This window comes from Polypterus senegalus, chromosome 9, assembly GCF_016835505.1.
Source record: "Polypterus senegalus isolate Bchr_013 chromosome 9, ASM1683550v1, whole genome shotgun sequence".
Lineage (NCBI taxonomy): Eukaryota > Metazoa > Chordata > Cladistia > Polypteriformes > Polypteridae > Polypterus > Polypterus senegalus.
Genome location: NC_053162.1, coordinates 119,518,923 through 119,536,149, shown reverse-complemented (window position 1 = coordinate 119,536,149; position 17,227 = coordinate 119,518,923). Strand labels below are relative to the sequence as shown.

Here is a 17,227-nt window from a genome sequence, read left to right as displayed (position 1 = left end):
TCTTGAAGCCTTTGTGACCTTGGGACTAGGTTTTACCTTTTTAAGTTCCTTCACGGCCCACAGACAGCATTTGGAGTGTGGGCGGTCCCCTTGGTGTAGTGTTGCCAGGTTCACGGTTTTTCTACCCCATTAGACTATTTTTGATTGGCATCCTCAGCAAAAAAAACAGGCTTTTGTGGTTTGCAGTCTTTTAGGTTAGTTTATTGTAAATAATGTGCTTTTTTGGTCTATTTTTCAAAACCCATCCCCCCGGTCTTCAACAGTATGTACCTTATCCATCACACTTGACACCATCTCCCTCTTTCTGATGTCTCACTTTGTCTACATTGGGTATTGGGCTAGTTTCTTTCAACAACACACAATTCTTGAGCTGTCCTTGGGCTGTACATTTTTAAGGACCTGGGGCCTCAAGTATAACGCTGTGCGTAGAATTCGCACTATAACATGGCGTAAGCACAAAAGCCAAAATGTGCTTACACATAGAAAAATCCAGATGCAGGAATCTGTGCGTACTCCAACTTCCACGTTCTTCCGCTACATAAATCCTGGTCAGCGTGAAAGTAACGCTCGTGCACACGCTTTATGTAACGCCCCAACTCCTCCCAGAATTATGCCTCTTTGAATATGCAAATCAATATAAATCGCCCTTAAGGTCAGCCTTCTGTGAAAAGACAATGGGAAAAGCACGGGGGAAAATATAAGAATTTCAGCGAATACCAAAACCGTGGTATAATCAACAAAAGGAAGTTGATCGAGTGACATAGCGTGTTGGAGAAACTTGAAAGCTCACGTTCACATAGTGCCGGAAATAAAAAAGAAGTCACATATCAAAGTCGCTGTGAAAAGCCGAGTTGTAAGCCCACTGTCTGAGTGTCATATGAAAGCTTATTAGGGTACAGAGAAAAAAACACAGTGGGGAAAAAGCATGAAATGTCAACTTCAATCTCGAAATTTCCACTTTAATCATGTAGTTTATTTTGTCACTAAAGTAGAACATCATAAACTTCATCTTTAAAATCATTTAATTAACCAGTTTCTCAAATCACATCGTAACTAAAGTAGCACGTTAAATGCTTTGTTTTGTATGTGATCTTCTATGTGCTCTATGTGTGTGAATCATTACTTGCTTCTTAAACCGGCTCTCTTCCTCTGACTGGACACAGAATCCATTACATTTGTGATATTAAAGCTCTCTGAATAACTAAAATACTGAGATGTATACGTGATATCATTTTCATGATGATAGCAGTTAAAGCACGTTATTAAACATGGGTTGAAAATATATATGTGTATACCCGGGTTCGCTTCCCGGGTCCTCCCTGCGTGGAGTTTGCATGTTCTCCCCGTGTCTGCGTGGGTTTCCTCCGGGCGCTCCGGTTTCCTCCCACAATCCACAGACATGCAGGTTAGGTGGATTGGTGCTTCTAAATTGGCCCTAGTGTGTGCTTGGTGTGTGGGTGTGTTTGAGTGTGTCCTGCGGTGGGTTGGCACCCTGCCCAGGATTGGTTCCTGCCTTGTGCCCTGTGTTGGCTGGGATTGGCTCCAGCAGACCCCCGTGACCCTGTATTCAGATTCAGCGGGTTATAAAATGGATGGATGGATGGATATATGTGTATATATTTATCTATATGTGTTTTTAATTCTTCCTAATTTTTTTTTGTCGATATTTATTAATATTATCCTCACTTACATGCTCAGCGTTGTGCTGAGAGCATGCTTTATGCAAATGAAGAGCTCAATAGAAGTGATTGTCAGGCCATGTAAATACTGACAGTAACCGATAGACTGGACAATTGAAGACAGGGTGGTGTCCTGGACAAGAAAAAAAGAGATGTCACCACATTATAAAATGGAAAAAGGTAGTTTGGCAAACTCAGTGAAGTCACAAAGCACAGTGGTCGGCAAGCGCAGTTTTTGCTGTTGACTGCCTGCACTATTAGATGTACTGTATATCAGCTCTCATCTTGGTCATCTGTCCCACTCTGTTGGCCCCCTGGCATGAAGTATCAAGTACTGCACAATACTTGTTCACACTAACGACAAATGAGTGGATCCCTTTGAATAGCTGAGCATCCTGAAGCACTCTCAAACAAATGATGTGGGTAATAAAGCACCAACATACAAATGACATGCAAGGGGAGGATTTTGTATGGATATTGAGTGTTGCAAACCACCACCACATGGCTGGAGGAGAAGGAGTTGACCAGTGGAGTGTTGTGAGTTGCAAGGAGCATTACGAAAAGGTGAAACACAAGATAACAGCTGCACGACTCATCAAAAATGCTGCGTGGGATGGGGAGTGAACAGTGCAATAACAGCTGTATGGCAGTTCAAAAGTGCTGTAAGGCTCCCAGAAAAAAGGTAGGAAGCTGTTGTTTTGAGGGAATGTTCTCCCATTTCAGTTCAAAAGAATACATTTCATGTAAAATTGTGTTTTGCAATGACTACCAACAAAAGCCAAGTCACTAGGAAAAACAGGACTTGATCTAATGCAGGTATGTTTTACTCATGGACAATTGTGTACAGTATGTTCAAGAGTTGCAGCTCCAATGACCTAATAATATTATTATTATTACTTATATTTATTTATCCAAGGTAACCTACAACATTTGAGATACAATAGGATGCATTTCTTTTGTTTTCCAGTTGGAGCATAGGCAATATAATTGATTTGCTCATGGTCACACAAAGTCAGTAGCAGGATTTAACCACAACATCAGGGTTTGAAATCCTAGGTCCAAAGCTTGAACCACTGGAACATACTGCCTGTTAACAACATTAGCCTATAGATTGTGTGTATTGAAAGTCAATAACCTGTTCCTTGGTTGATGTTTAGATACAGAAATTTCTTTCTGCACTAAGAAAGAAAGATCTCCAACTGACTACTAAACTTTGTCTCATCCTCATTGTCAGTTTTTTTGCAAATGACATGACCTGGTGTTATACCTATAGTTAAAGGTACTGTATATACAAGATGAAGAAAAAGGTAGACAGGACTGTTACTTGTGGTACTCCAGTGTTGCTCGCTTCCACATCAGAGACAGGCTTTAATGCAGTGTTTTAAGGGAAAAAACGAATTCCTGGAAAATTCTGCTAGAGGTTATTGTTGATGGCTAACTACAGGACATAAATATTTACTTATCTTGCAAAAGAGTCACCTGAATAATTTGAATAATCAGACTGCTTTAATTGGTATCTCATCAACACACAATGTGGTGATACAGAACTGCCTGCTTCCTTGAAAATTAACAAATTCTAGGAACATTGGTTTCTAATCAGGTACTTCTTGATAGCTGACAACAATATTATTGTTGAACCAAAGTAAATATGTTTACACTGTTGTTCTGCAGAGGAAATTGACATGCACCATTGTTTAACTGATGTTCATGTTGATCTATGCAGATTTTGAAGCATTTATATATTTCTGGGTAAATGGGAATAAAGTAGAACAGAGAAGTACAGTCTGAGACTCAGGACTGCTGCCTGTTTCTTTTATGCATTTCACTATATTGCTGTGGCTACACTCTGTAGCAATAGTGGCTTGTACTTGGCGCAGGTTCCCCTAGGCCTGAGGTCGGCAACAGATACAGTCTTTGAAATTCCTGAAGTGAAATAAGACAATAAATACTCAGAATTAATGGCATGGTTGGTTTAAATATATTTAAACCATATTGTCCTAAAGGTTTAGAAAGCTGCCATTTGATCAACAGAAAACAACACCATATACCAATATTATGTAGTAATTCTATTAATTATGAGTAACATCAGAAAAAAAACAGTTTAAAAACAATGAAAACTAGAAGCAGATAGTACCTTTACATGGAACTAAAGAATACTGGCTTCTATAGATCATGTTTGTGCAACTGGTCCTGAAATATCAAGTAAACATAGTGTGTTGCACAGCTTAGGAACTGCAAAGCTGACAGGTGTCATTAACATTTAAGGACTTTCATATTCAGCAATCATAATATGAGCCTTGCTTGTGCTTTCTACATAAATATTTAAAATTAAAACTACTCCAACCTGAGGATGTAGTACAAGCAATGTGGTATACGTTCAAGTTCAGAATCAACTTTAATGAAACATATTTGAATAAATTTCTAACATCCAAATATTGTTCTTCTTTGTAACTGTTAAATATTTCAGTTTAAAAGAGACATTTCCTTACCTACATTTCTCCCTTTGCTAATACAGATATTTTTCAGATTCTCCTTGTAGAAAGACATTTCCATGAGTTTGTTATGTTGACAATCTGGGCAAGTTATATTACACTTCTGAAGCTGATTACTGTTATCACTGGTTAACTCATCAGTTGTGCTGCTAGTATTGAAGATGACATGTTGACTTGATTCAGGTGTGTTTTTGTGGACCATCTGCAATACAACTAAAAAAAAAAAAGTTTAATGTATTTTAAACTTTGAATATCAATCATATATACACAGAACATGCTGAATCCTAACACTACTGCTAATATCACTTGTGTACTGCCTGCACAGGACAGGTACACAGAGTTTTAAAATTGAAGTAAAGGAAATAAAGTGATTAAAACAAGCTAAGGTCGAAGACAGTAGGTAAAAAAAATGTAGTGTTTTAACACTAGAATTACCAGAGCCTACGAAAAAACTCATAAATCCGTCCCACCTTAAATTGCTTGTTAAAATCGTTCACAGCTTTCCACCAGCGTCTTTTGTCATCTAAATGTGCTGATAAAAATCAGGCTGCAAGCAGCCGGCTATTCCATTCCCCCACCGACTTACAATGTGCACAAACTTCTCCCAGCTCATGTCTTGATTGATTTTCTGGGAGTGAAGTGGAGTTTTAGAATGGAAATAATAGATCGTTGTTTGGAACACATGCATTTCATGTCTGTTCTGTTTCTACAGTAATCTGTGTAAACACATTGTTAAAACAGAAATGTTTTTTATATTCTACTAGTAGAATAGTAGCACATTTAGATGACAAAAGACGCTGGTGGAAAGCTGTGAACGATTTTAAGAAGCAATTTAAGGTGGGACGGATTTACGAGTTTTTTCGTAGGCTCTGGTAATTCTAGTGTTAAACAGAGCCGAAAACATGAAGCAGAAATCTGAGTCAAAAAAAATGTAGCTAGAAGGTCTGGTGCCAGGAACTTGAGTATTATTTATAATCAAGATAAGAAACAAGAATTGAATTCAGGAAACCAAAACAAGTCATAAGATAGATCACATGAATTAAATTAGTTGCCAACCAAGTTCTTTGAAATAATCTGTATACTCCCGAACAATTTCATAATTTATACTGCCAATCTTTTTGGCCATCGTCAGCAATTTCATCACCCTGAAGTCATTACATAAGAAATGGAACCATTTCTTATCGTAAACCACTCACTATATAGTAAAATTGGAATTGCTGCTTTATTTGGCCAGTCATGGACTTTAGGGAGTGGTTAAAATACTTATGGCTGAATCAAACATGCTTAAATAATATAAACAAAGTTAGTTAATTCAATCTTCAGTTTTCACTAAAATTGTTAACATCCAAATCTGCCTCAATTTGTTTATTACATATGTTGGGTCCTAAAAGAACAATGCCTCTTCTACAGACTAAAATATTCTACAAAAATAATGTTTAATGCTGCAGGTAAACCCCTTACTGATGTTCATTTAAGACCCTAGAACATCACTAAATGATGAAAATGATTTCATTTTGGTGAGTTTTCAAGAGTACATATTTTACTTAAATAAAAATGAGTAAATACCTGAAGTGGTGGGGGTGAAGTTACATCATGACCTTGGATACATATCACCATTCCATTGAAACAACAGGTCAGTTCAACTCAAATACAAATAAGCAATACTGTAATCTTAATTCTCTTCTTTGCACTTAGGAGATCTTTCAAAAAGGTTTAAGCTTTTTTTATTTTTTTACAAAATTTCAAGAGCTCCAACTTAAAACTTCCATGCAAACAAAGAATGTCATCTCTACAATTCTTTTTCCCTTTCCTATTTTTAACATTTTTTAATACAATATTAGAGCAGTCAAAACTGATCACATTGAAATTTTATACCAAGAGCCTTGATGTACAAGTCACTGTTTCCACACAGTCTTGCTTGCATAATGTATTCCAAATATGGTTAGGAATGATGATTCTTTATTTTTAAATGCCTTAGCATAGCTTTAGACTACTGGAAAACTTTTAACATGTAAAAAGTTTTGAAACAAAAAAGAGATGTTTTGTGAAAATACATTTGATTAATCCAGACTCTACATGGATTCAATTATATGATGTGGTATACATTTATAGTATAGCTCTTATTTTACTGTTTTTATTAAACAGAGTGGCAGAGTGGTGGCTCTGAGGCTAGGGATTTGCACTGACAAGCGGAAGTTTGCCGGTTCGAATATCCGTAAATGCAAAAGAGACTCTGCTCTGTTGAGCCCTTGAGCAAGGCCCTTAACCTGCAGTTGCTCCATCCTGGGTATGACGCTAATCTGCATCCATCCCTGCATGTAGGCCCTCCAACCTGCAGGGAAAATCTTGGGGGCTGGTGGCAGAATTGGTACTCCAGCCACCATAAAAAAAACTCACATTGTTCCACTCCATCTGAACTAGTGTCGTGCTGAGGTATCACCCATTACATGGCTGCACTCGGGTCCTAATCTGGATCCTGAATTGGTTTGTGGTGGGTAAGGCAATGCACTGTATCAGTGCGTGCTCCTAACCTCTTTATTAAACATGACTTACAGGTCAAATACAGAAAAATCATGAAGAGCAGGGGAAGCACATAAGCACTAAGATTTAACATCAGTTATAGTCTGTCAAAGGTAACTTAATATGTCATATGTTGTTAATAAAAAATTATAAAAAAAATGTGTTTCAATTTATAGGTGTAGTGAGTTTTCCCAAAATATGAGAAACAAGAGATTCTCTAAGAACTGCATGTTTGGTTAAACAGAGGACAGCAATTATAAACAAGACAAAACAGAGGACTTTCTATTGTATTGTGTTTTATATTAATGTCCAATGTAACATGTAAAGCAAAAGAAAATCTTACCTATTATGATCAAGCTGATAACTAGAAGAAATAAGAAAACCATCACAGCACACACAAAAGCAGAATATCTGGAGGAGGACTTTGTTGTTTTTGATGCAGCTGGAGAAATACCCAAAATCATTATAATTAAAATAAGTAGAAAATAAACAAAAATAAAGAAAAGTAACATTCACCTTTAAGTGTCTATTGTTCTAGATTTATTATTCAGGGAAGAAAGAGACTTAGTTTAGAAGCACAAATATGCCTTTGAGACACATTTTCTAAGCTCTTTTTCAATCGGACATTTCAGCTTTCCTTTTTTTTCTACACATGAATTGCAGCACTGGTGATATAAAAATAACCAGTGATTCCTAGGTGTCCAATAACTCAGATCTCTTATTGTACAATAGCAGTTGTATTAGGTGCTACAGTCAAAATATAGAGAAGAGAAATAATACAGAAAAGACTTAGTAACAAAAAACAATAATTACCAACAACAACAACAACATTTATTAATAGAGCACATTTTCATACCAATAATGCAGCTCAAAGTGCTTTGCATTATGAAGAAAAGATAAATAAAAGAAAGTAAAAAAGTAAGAATTAAAATTAGATAACACTAAGTAACATAGAATAAGAGTAAGGTCCGATGGCCAATCTTTTATTTTTATACAAAATAATATAAGAAATACATTTGCAATATGAACAGCCTCTGACTGTAGCAAGGATATGGTATATTGAATTAGAAAGATCTCGGTCTGAGTTAACTTAGACGACTGGGGCAATCTCTATACTAGCAGGCAGACCTTCCATAGTTTTGGGGCCGTGTAGCTAAACAGTCTAATTTCAAAGGTATTTTTATTTATTTATTTAGTAATTGCAATGTACATTAATATGTTAAGCAAATGGTGCCAAAGGCATGTTAAAGCAGTAAATATTCAAAGAATTTTCAAAACATTCTAAACTTAAATGAATATGCCAACAATGGAACTTAGTAAAATGACTTGCAAAGAGTTAGTAATGATTCTTGAGGAAGCATTATAAATTAACTGGAGATTAAAATTTCACAGTTAGATAACTTTTCCTTTCTTGAAAATTACTATTGCATTTCTTTTTGTTGTCACATGTTGAATTTGAAAAACCTCTGTAGAGTGTGTAGCAGCAGGTCCTGATTGATCAAATCTTCTAAATCACTTTACACCTGTAAATACTGAGTCCTGTCACATGACAATATTTTACAACCATTTAGTGCTAGATGTACATTTTCAGTTGTTTGGTTTACATTGAGTTTTAGAGTGAGACATTTTATTAGAAAAGTCTAGGTTCTTCAATATTCTACCTGTGTGGCTAATCCATAAATCAGGCTGAGCCCTCTGTGTATATGTGAAAATGTGAACATTCAGTTGACAATTCACAGTAAAGGAAGCATAAGGTGCTGTAATTCACCAAAAGGACATTTTACAAAAGCCGGACAAAAGAAAACAAAAATATAAAAATCTGGATTTCAAAAAGTTGCAAATATAGTCAAGATCAGAAGATAAAGTGCCTTAAACCAAGATTTTCCAAAATGAAATAAATGTGGTTAGTTTATTTAGAATATCCAAAAAATTATACATACCTTATACACTTCCACCATCTTTAATAGGTGGAATGTGATGACATAATTGATCTTATAACATGTGTGTTATGTCATTAAAACAGGCAAAGGAACAGCAGACATTAGACTTGCAATCAAGAGATCCATAAACATATTGCAGCATACACTATGCTATACTATGCATTAATAATATGTAGATAAACAAGCAATAGATAATAACTGAATAAAATAAATAAATGAATAAATAAATAAAAACAATAGTTGTAACAAATGCACTGCATATAAATAAACTACTAGGAGTAAATCAATGGGGAAAGGGGCATCACAGAGTTCAGGGTCCCTAAAGCCAAGTGTGATGGCAGAAATTTGTGGTGTTGTACATGTAACAAGAAATGAAAAATAACTATTTGAATAATTTTGATTTGTGAGCTCGATTGTTTAGTATACATGCAGCTGATGTTAGGACAGTTCTTTCAGGCAGGGAGGTTGGTTGATAAAAGCAGGCTTGACCCATCACCTCAGGTGTAACCTATCACTTTCAAGCAGAAGCCATGAGTGATTAGAGAAGGTGCACTGTGTATAAATAGGGAAAAAGGTGCTATTTTGATCTTAAAAGAGCACAATCCATAAATAACATATCTCAAATGCTACTTAACCATACCTGGCAAGTTTCAGAAAAAGCTCGCTGAATATGCAAAATGTAAAATGTGTGAGTATTTATAATGTAGAGGAACCATCAAGAACCCAGAAGCCATCTGGAAGAAGAATGCTGCTTTGCACTCTATATATATATATATATATATATATATATATGGGGTATGTATAGAGATTCAAGTATGTCCTGCATTTCAATAAAGAACACAATCCCTGGCACCCCTGGTGGAGACAGTACATTTTTAAAAATAATAATTACTTGGAGTGGGAAAGTGCATGGCAGGTACAGATGCATGTGAAAATATCCACACACTGCTTTCAGGTTGATTGAGGTGCTTGGCTGATCACACATTCATGTACTGATGCAAGCAGCTCATTCACATATGATGGTGAAGTGCTTTATATGCATCTCAGAGTTGGTGACTGCGGCATCTGTACTCAACCACAGCTTAAAAATAAGTCTGGGCAAGAGACAGGAAGGAAACAAAATGAACAGAGACAAAGACTGAACAAAGGTTAATGAAGAAGAAGAAGAGAATGAAAGAGAGAGATAGGATCAAGATGAGCCCTTGCTATTAAGAAGGGAGTTTAGTGAAGCCCAAAAGAGAGAAGTGTGTTCCCAATTACACAGAGGGGGCTGAAGTGGGTGCTCCTACGGGCTTGGACACTGAAGGACTGGTGATAGGGACCCAATCTAGGTTTGACTGATGACTGCACTTGTCAGCTGATGCTTTAACTTGCAGCAAGTTCCGTATGGGATAAATAGAGAAGACACCAGGTTTCACAGTGATGCATTGGGGTTCCTGGTTTTAAAGAAGAAAGAAACTGAACAAGTATTTTAATCTCGTTTTATGGAACATTTATACAATAATTGTTCATTTACTCACATTTTAACCTACATTTACACTTTGCTTTTATGGATTATTTATTTAGTTAAGAACTTTGGCACAACACTATTTTGCAAATTTTATTGTTTTCAATAAAGCACTTTTACACCAACTGTTACTGATTGTTTGTGTTCTCATTTGCTTGTCTCATCCTGGTCATATTATCAATGGTTTCGAGTGTTTCAGCTGCTCAAAGATATAATATAAGATATAATATAAGATATAATATAAGATAACAGATTTCAATGTATAAAGTAATTTATTTTTCAACATTTTTATATACTTTCTCCATTTGTTTGCCTTTTTATACTGTCTGTCAGGTGTGATGACTTTCTCATTTCATGAAATTATGCTTTTTATTGCTCTTTGATTTCTATGGTTTGTTAGTGGTATTTATTTTGAAATAGGAACATGGGCAGGTTTTATTGTTTTCTAATTATGACCATTCTGTATTATCGGCCACTGATTAACTGTCTAAAACAACTGGGAAGTTCAAATTTTATATTAAAAACCTCATTATTATTAGGTTTTTTTTCTTTAATTTGTGTCGTTATACTTTTTGATGTGTTTGCAATGACATTTTATTAGGTGATACAGTGTCGTACTTTCTTTTCCATGGACATTGCAATATTGTTTATAGCAATAGATCTCCTTGGTAGAAAAATGATGTAGACGTCATACCATGTGTGATATCACATTTCCATTATAAAACATAACAGTGAAGGAAGTGTCTGAACTTTGATTCCTTCCCCAAAACAAAGATTTTTAATGTAGGTTACTGGTTTTAGGATTCATCCTTTCAGCATGATATTATTATTCCCACTGAACTAAACTGTCCTTAAATGAAACCCTAAGAAGGAAAGATCATGGTGTTTATTCAGACAGTGAACTGGTGTATTACATTAAAGCACAATCAATCAAAAGCTGTTTCATTCCCATTTTTGTTTTCGAGTTTTCATTTGCTTTAAAATAAGTCACTTTTTTATGAAAATTGAAAATTGAGTGTAGTCTCAGTTCTTCTGGGGCTCACTGTAGCTGGAAGGCCCTATTTACCACTGTCACAATTTTGTTCAGTACAAATGTACCTCATAGAGTATTATTTTCCAGTTACTAGAATTGTTGACACAAAATCTTGCCCACAACTACTGTATATAAATTAAATAAATTATAATCATGTATTTGAATTATGAGGTATGGGTTCAAATGTTAGTTTCTTTAAAGTATCAAGTGCCATTTGAGCTTTTTGTGTGAAAATAATTCTTGTTATTTGCTTTCATCGCATTTTAGATGAACATTAATTAGCAAATCCAAGGAAGTGTTGCTGCTGTTTAACTGTATTAGGGGCTAGGCAATCAGTTATAGCCTTTACCTTAATACCATCAATATTATTTCCCTTTCTTGAAATTTCATAACACAATAATAATAGAGATTTTTTATTAGAATATGTTGTGCTTAGGAAATAATTTAATTTGTCTTCTAAGGAATTTTAAATTCTACTGAACATGAAAAACATTAGATTTGAAATGTGAGCAGTAAATTCAATGAATTATCAATCAACACATACTGTGTACATATTGAAATAAATCTAGACTTTCAAGAAAAATGATTTATAGGTAACTGAAATCTGTCAGCACATTTTTAAAGGGGAATCTTTTAAAGTGACATGAGGAAATAGTAAAGACTATTTTTTCTATGTGTCTGCTTCTCTGATTTAAAAAAGAAACTGTATGCATTTCAGAAAAATACTTTTGAAAAAGTAATGATTTGATTGAACAACAAGGAGAGTTAAGGAGGATAATTATTATTTACGGGTTATTTTATTTAAATCTCAATTATCTATACATAGCCGTAATCATCCATCTTTTCTCTCAAAAATATATAAAAAAACTGCACTAATAGGTGTATTGGAAGGTTTGATAAAACTGTTGGCTAGCCTTTCCTGGCCTTTTTTGGTACGTTGGTGGGACTCAATAATATATTTAATCTACTCTTGGTTAATAATGCTCTGTTCATAAGATGAATAGCATTCTCATGTTGTTGATGTGGCAGAAATTCTAAAGAATTTTCTTTGCTGAAGATGGCAGTAAAGTCTGCATATACTGAATGTGAAGGTTGGTAACTGAACTTCATCTTTCATATTTTTCTGTCTTCTGCATCTTGATCTGTCACTCCCACAACCTACATGTTCTCTCTCATCACATCCATAAACTCTGGCTTTGTTTTCAAACCCTTCAACCTGAGCTGACCCTCTAATGTACTCATTTCTAATCCTGTCCATCCTCGTCACACACAATGTAAATCTTAACATCTTTAATTCTGCCATCTCCAGCTCTGTCTCTTTTCTTTTCTTTAGTGCCACCTTCAACCTTCGATGTATTTCAACCTGCAGGGTACTAGGGTGTTGTACCATGTTAACCAATTTGGATGCAATGAGAAGTCAAGCATAAAGACACCTTTTATTGGCTAACTAAAAAGATAGCATTTATATCTTGCCTGAAGAAGGGGCCTGAACTGCCTCAAAGGTTTGCATATTTCAATCTTTTTAGTTAGCCAATAAAGGATTTTATTTTGCTAGACTTCTCATTGTAAACTGCATGGTATAAACATACACATAACACAATTCTGAAAGTTTTAATGACATGATAAACTATTACATTAAATAAATCCATAATTAGTACTTATTTTTAAGGCCTAAAAATGTAACCAACTTGATAGGCCTTAAATTAAGCAGGATGATGACAACAGCAACAAGTGTGCCCAAGCTACCTACTGGAAATTTCAAAATGTAGGCATTTAACATTCTCTGACCGAATGACTAAAAAAGAATAAACATTTAAAAAGAAAGACAACTTCTGACTTAGCTTTCACTGTCACAGTGAGGTACTATGCAGATGCATTGCTTTCGGTATTGAATAAACAAATTAGTTCTTTTGTGCTTGTCTTGGTGTCTGAATGAACTTACTGGTGTGAAAACATTAAAGAATGAATCTTTTCGAGGCATGCACAGTGCGTGCTACAATTTATATATCATTCTTTGACAGTCTGGAGCTATCATCTTAACTTCAGTTAAATGCTGTCTTCAGGGAAATAGCCTATCAGTAAACTCCTGCAGCAAAACAACCATGGTGACAACTAGCCAATGCCTGACTAGGCAGATGACACCAAGCATGTCCCATTGATCAGTTTACTCTGAATGAGTGACTATGATCATCTCAGTACATTGACTGATTGAAGGCTCCTACTGATATAAGGAGTGCCACTGCAAGTTCTTTTATGAACTGCAGACAAGAGGCTCGCGCTAACTCTGGTACAGTACACTGAACTGAACTATCCATCCATCCATTATCCATCCATCCATCCATCCATTATCCAACCTGCTATATCCTAACTACAGGGTCACAGGAGTCTGCTGGAGCCAATCCAAGCCAAAAAAGGGCACAAGGCAGGAAACAAACCCTGGGCAAGGCGACAGCCCACCACAGGGCATGAACTGAACTAGATCACTGAAAGAATGAGTTTTTCTACTGAACAGAGAAATAAACTACAGACACATGTCACACAGTACATTGAATCTCAGTTCTCTGACTGACTGGATGATGCATTAGTGGACTATCTACTGGATATTTCCAGTATTTTTACAGAGCTACATTTATAAACATACTGTATAATTATAATTTGAACAGTCCAACTTTTTTAGCTTACATTTTAAGTACAGCATACACTAACAGCATACTACAGGAACACAGAACTTTGTCATACACAACCTATCCCATTCCATTTATATAGGTGATAGGCTAGCTACAATAAACAGATTAAAATGCAACACAAGACACTTCTCCATTTTGCTAAAAAATGTAGAGTAACTTAATTGTACTATTTTATTAAAGTTTTATTTCTATGTGATATCAATATATTTTGTCTTTATTTTTGCAAATGTGTTATTAGCAGTATTGGATACTTTGTGGCAGTAAGACAAAACAACGATTTTGATTGTTGAGCGTCTGATGTGCATGCACTTTATACAATGCATTTGGGGGGATGTTGTGTGGACTGGCTCTACTGAGTCTAATCCGTTCAGTTTTGGAGAGTAAGATGGGTGACAGACAAAAGAGTGCAATTTAGATTACTTTTTGAAAAATTTCACCCAAATCTACCAAATGTTTGAAAGGATGTGCCCTTCCAGTAGAATAATATGTGAAGACCAGAGCAGCAAATTGAGATAAGTATTAGGGATGGAAATGTAGCTGAAAGTCCTGGACCTAATACATCAGAAACAGAAACTTCTGCTGATCCTACACCTGTAATAAGGCCTAGAGTCTATAGCCAGAGGACCATTTCCAATTTTATTGTGGGGCCTATTGGATAACAGCAACATAGGAACTATCCAAGATGGTGATACTAGATCTTCAGCCATTTTCTATAATTGTGGACAAATACTTCAGGGGCTACACAAAAGCCCTGTGTCTATCAACATACTGTACATGCTATCAAACAGCACAAAACTATACAGGATTATTCTACCACAGCAGTACAATAAAACAAGGGCAGATGTCCAGGAGAGAGTTCAGCAGGTTTCCAATGTATGTATTACAACAGACTGCTGGACCTCTATCACAACAAAAAGTGTTACATATCACTTCATAATTGATTGCAGACTCACTTCAAATGTCCTGAATTGCTTTGAATTTACAGAAAGACATACCACTGACAACCTGGCAGAGGTGCTCAAGAAAGAGATAAAAGAGAGAGGACTTCAAAACAAAGTTGTTGCATGCATTAGTAATAATGCTGCAATTATCACAGCAGCTGTGAGGTGTAATGATTGGAATCATCAATAAATATTGTGGTCGGGGAAAGCCTGAAATCCATAAAGCCAACAATAGAAAAAGTGAAGGCAATTGTGGAGTTTCTTCATAGAAGTACTGTAGCTGCTGAACATCTAAGAGTGTAATGGTCATTGCTGATGCATGCAAGGTTCTCCAGCCCTTTGAAGAGGTAACAGTGGAAATGGCTGTAAAAAGGTATGTAACACTATATTTTAATGTATTTAAATCACAAGATGGCCTAGAAGTTATTTCAACTAACAAATGGGTCAAATGTCAAAGGAAGTCTATTTTTCAGATATCACTGTGTTTATTGATATTAAATTTGATATATGGCTTTGGGCCAACATTCAAAGGCTATCCATACACTATTCTGTGATTTGGCCCTGAGCCAATATAAATAGGAATTAGGGAAAATAGCAATACAAGTAACAAATGTGCACTAAAACTAAATTTGGAACTTTACTCTTTTTTTTCTCAATTATGCTTTGTTTCTGTTTCAGGTTTGTAACTGCAATTGTAAATGTGATTATTCTGGCTAGAGGCCTTCAGAGAATCAGGAAGAAGGTTAGAAGACTCTGTGATGCACATAGTTGAGACTATGAATACAGAAATGGCAAGCGATTCTATCAAATTGAAAAGAACCAGTTGCTTGCTGAGGCAGCTCTACTGGACCATGTTTCAAGCAGCAAGCATTCGCAGACAGCAGAGATGCTGATGAAGCCATCAAAAGCATAACCCATGCTGCAGGTAGGGTGCATCAAGACAAGTCTCATGTGACAGACCAAAAGCAGCATGGCACAACTAACAGCGCATCCATGATTTGGAAGGACTTTGAGAAATGTACAGCTGGACTCACCTCCACTTATTCCACCGCATCTGATTCCATTATGGAATTATGGACATATCTGAAGGAGTCTCTCCAGCATAAAAACATGGATCGCTAATAGTGGCCTTACCCTCCACATGACGAAGCACCTGGGGCCTCATGTATAAACGGTGCGTACGCCACGCACTTTTCCACAGTACCTCATACCTTGTCGTACGCAAGTTCTCCGCTCGGTTTTGCAGACTGGCGGCACCCAGCGTCAAAGCAATGGTACTGTTCTTGTGTGATTACTCATTATTTTCATGACGCGGCTTTATAAATACACAGAAACTAACCGCATATTGTTTATTAGTGTACTGCATCTTATTGTAATTAACTCGTTACGATATAATGGTCCAGGGAACAGCCATAGTATTCCAAATACCATAACTGCTTTAGCGTTGTTACTCTCACTGCACCTTCCTCTTCTTATTTTTCTTCTTCTTCTTTCAGCTCCTCCCGTTAGGAGTTGCCACAGTGGATCATCTTTTTCCATATTCCTCTCACTGCACCACTCGGAGTATTGTATTTATATCACTGTATCTGAGTGTGAATCGCAGCAGCAACTGATCGGAAAGAGAATTATCGGTATACAGCTTCAAGCACACACTGTCTCAGCCACTGCAAAACGTTTTAAAGCCTTTCCTGTACAGACCTCGCGGTTCAGAAACAGTTTAATCCCAATAACTTTAAATGCACTCAATCATTGCTCCTTGTAGAACTGTTTGTACTTATAAGTACAATCACCCCACTGTAAACTTGCACTACAGTTATAATATTGCACAACCTGAGCCACTTTATAAAGCGTATTTACATATGATGACGATATCATTTTTAAGATGAAATGCAGCAAAATATGTTTATTATATTATACAGGTAAAACTTTAACTTCATTTAAATAATCTATATTCTTCACTGGGACTGGCGTGAAGGATTGAATAATTAAACATGTACTACGAAGATATTTCAGTGTTCCTTAAACTTTTTAAAGAATCAGCGCTCTAAGCTTACAGATGGCTTAACATCTATTACAGATGGCAATCGGTTACTTGGAGAAAGAAAAGCAAGAGCTGCATGGGCGGCCACGCCAATATACATTGAATATAAAACAGAAAGAGAAAATAACGACACAGCTAAAATCGCAGCGGCAAATTTCGACAAAAGTTAAATGCTTGTGTCATGAGCACGAGGCGGCTATCCAGTGTCCGCAACTGACGTGGCCATCCGCCGTGCATAAGATACCTCACTGACATTGGCGGGTGAAGGAGCCACCGATTCTTTTTCTGCCCAGGGCCACCCATGTTTAATAACGTGCTTTAACTCTTATCATCATGAAAATGATATCACGTATACATCTCAGTATTTTAGTTATTCAGAGAGCTGTA

The 17,227-nt window shown here is 36.2% G+C and overlaps 1 protein-coding gene across 3 annotated transcripts in view; it reads right to left on the bottom strand.

Annotated features, from left to right (window-relative positions):
* LOC120534982 (C-type lectin domain family 4 member A-like) overlaps positions 1-17,227 on the bottom strand; it is a 96,498-nt gene that overhangs the window by 66,240 nt on the left and 13,031 nt on the right. For all 3 annotated transcript variants that reach the window (XM_039762480.1, XM_039762482.1, XM_039762481.1), the window contains exons 2-3: positions 7,035-7,133; positions 4,169-4,384 (exon numbers count right to left, since the gene is read on the bottom strand). In XM_039762480.1, coding sequence (XP_039618414.1) covers positions 4,169-4,384; positions 7,035-7,133 — 315 coding nt within the window. The remainder of the gene's footprint in view (positions 1-4,168; positions 4,385-7,034; positions 7,134-17,227) is intronic.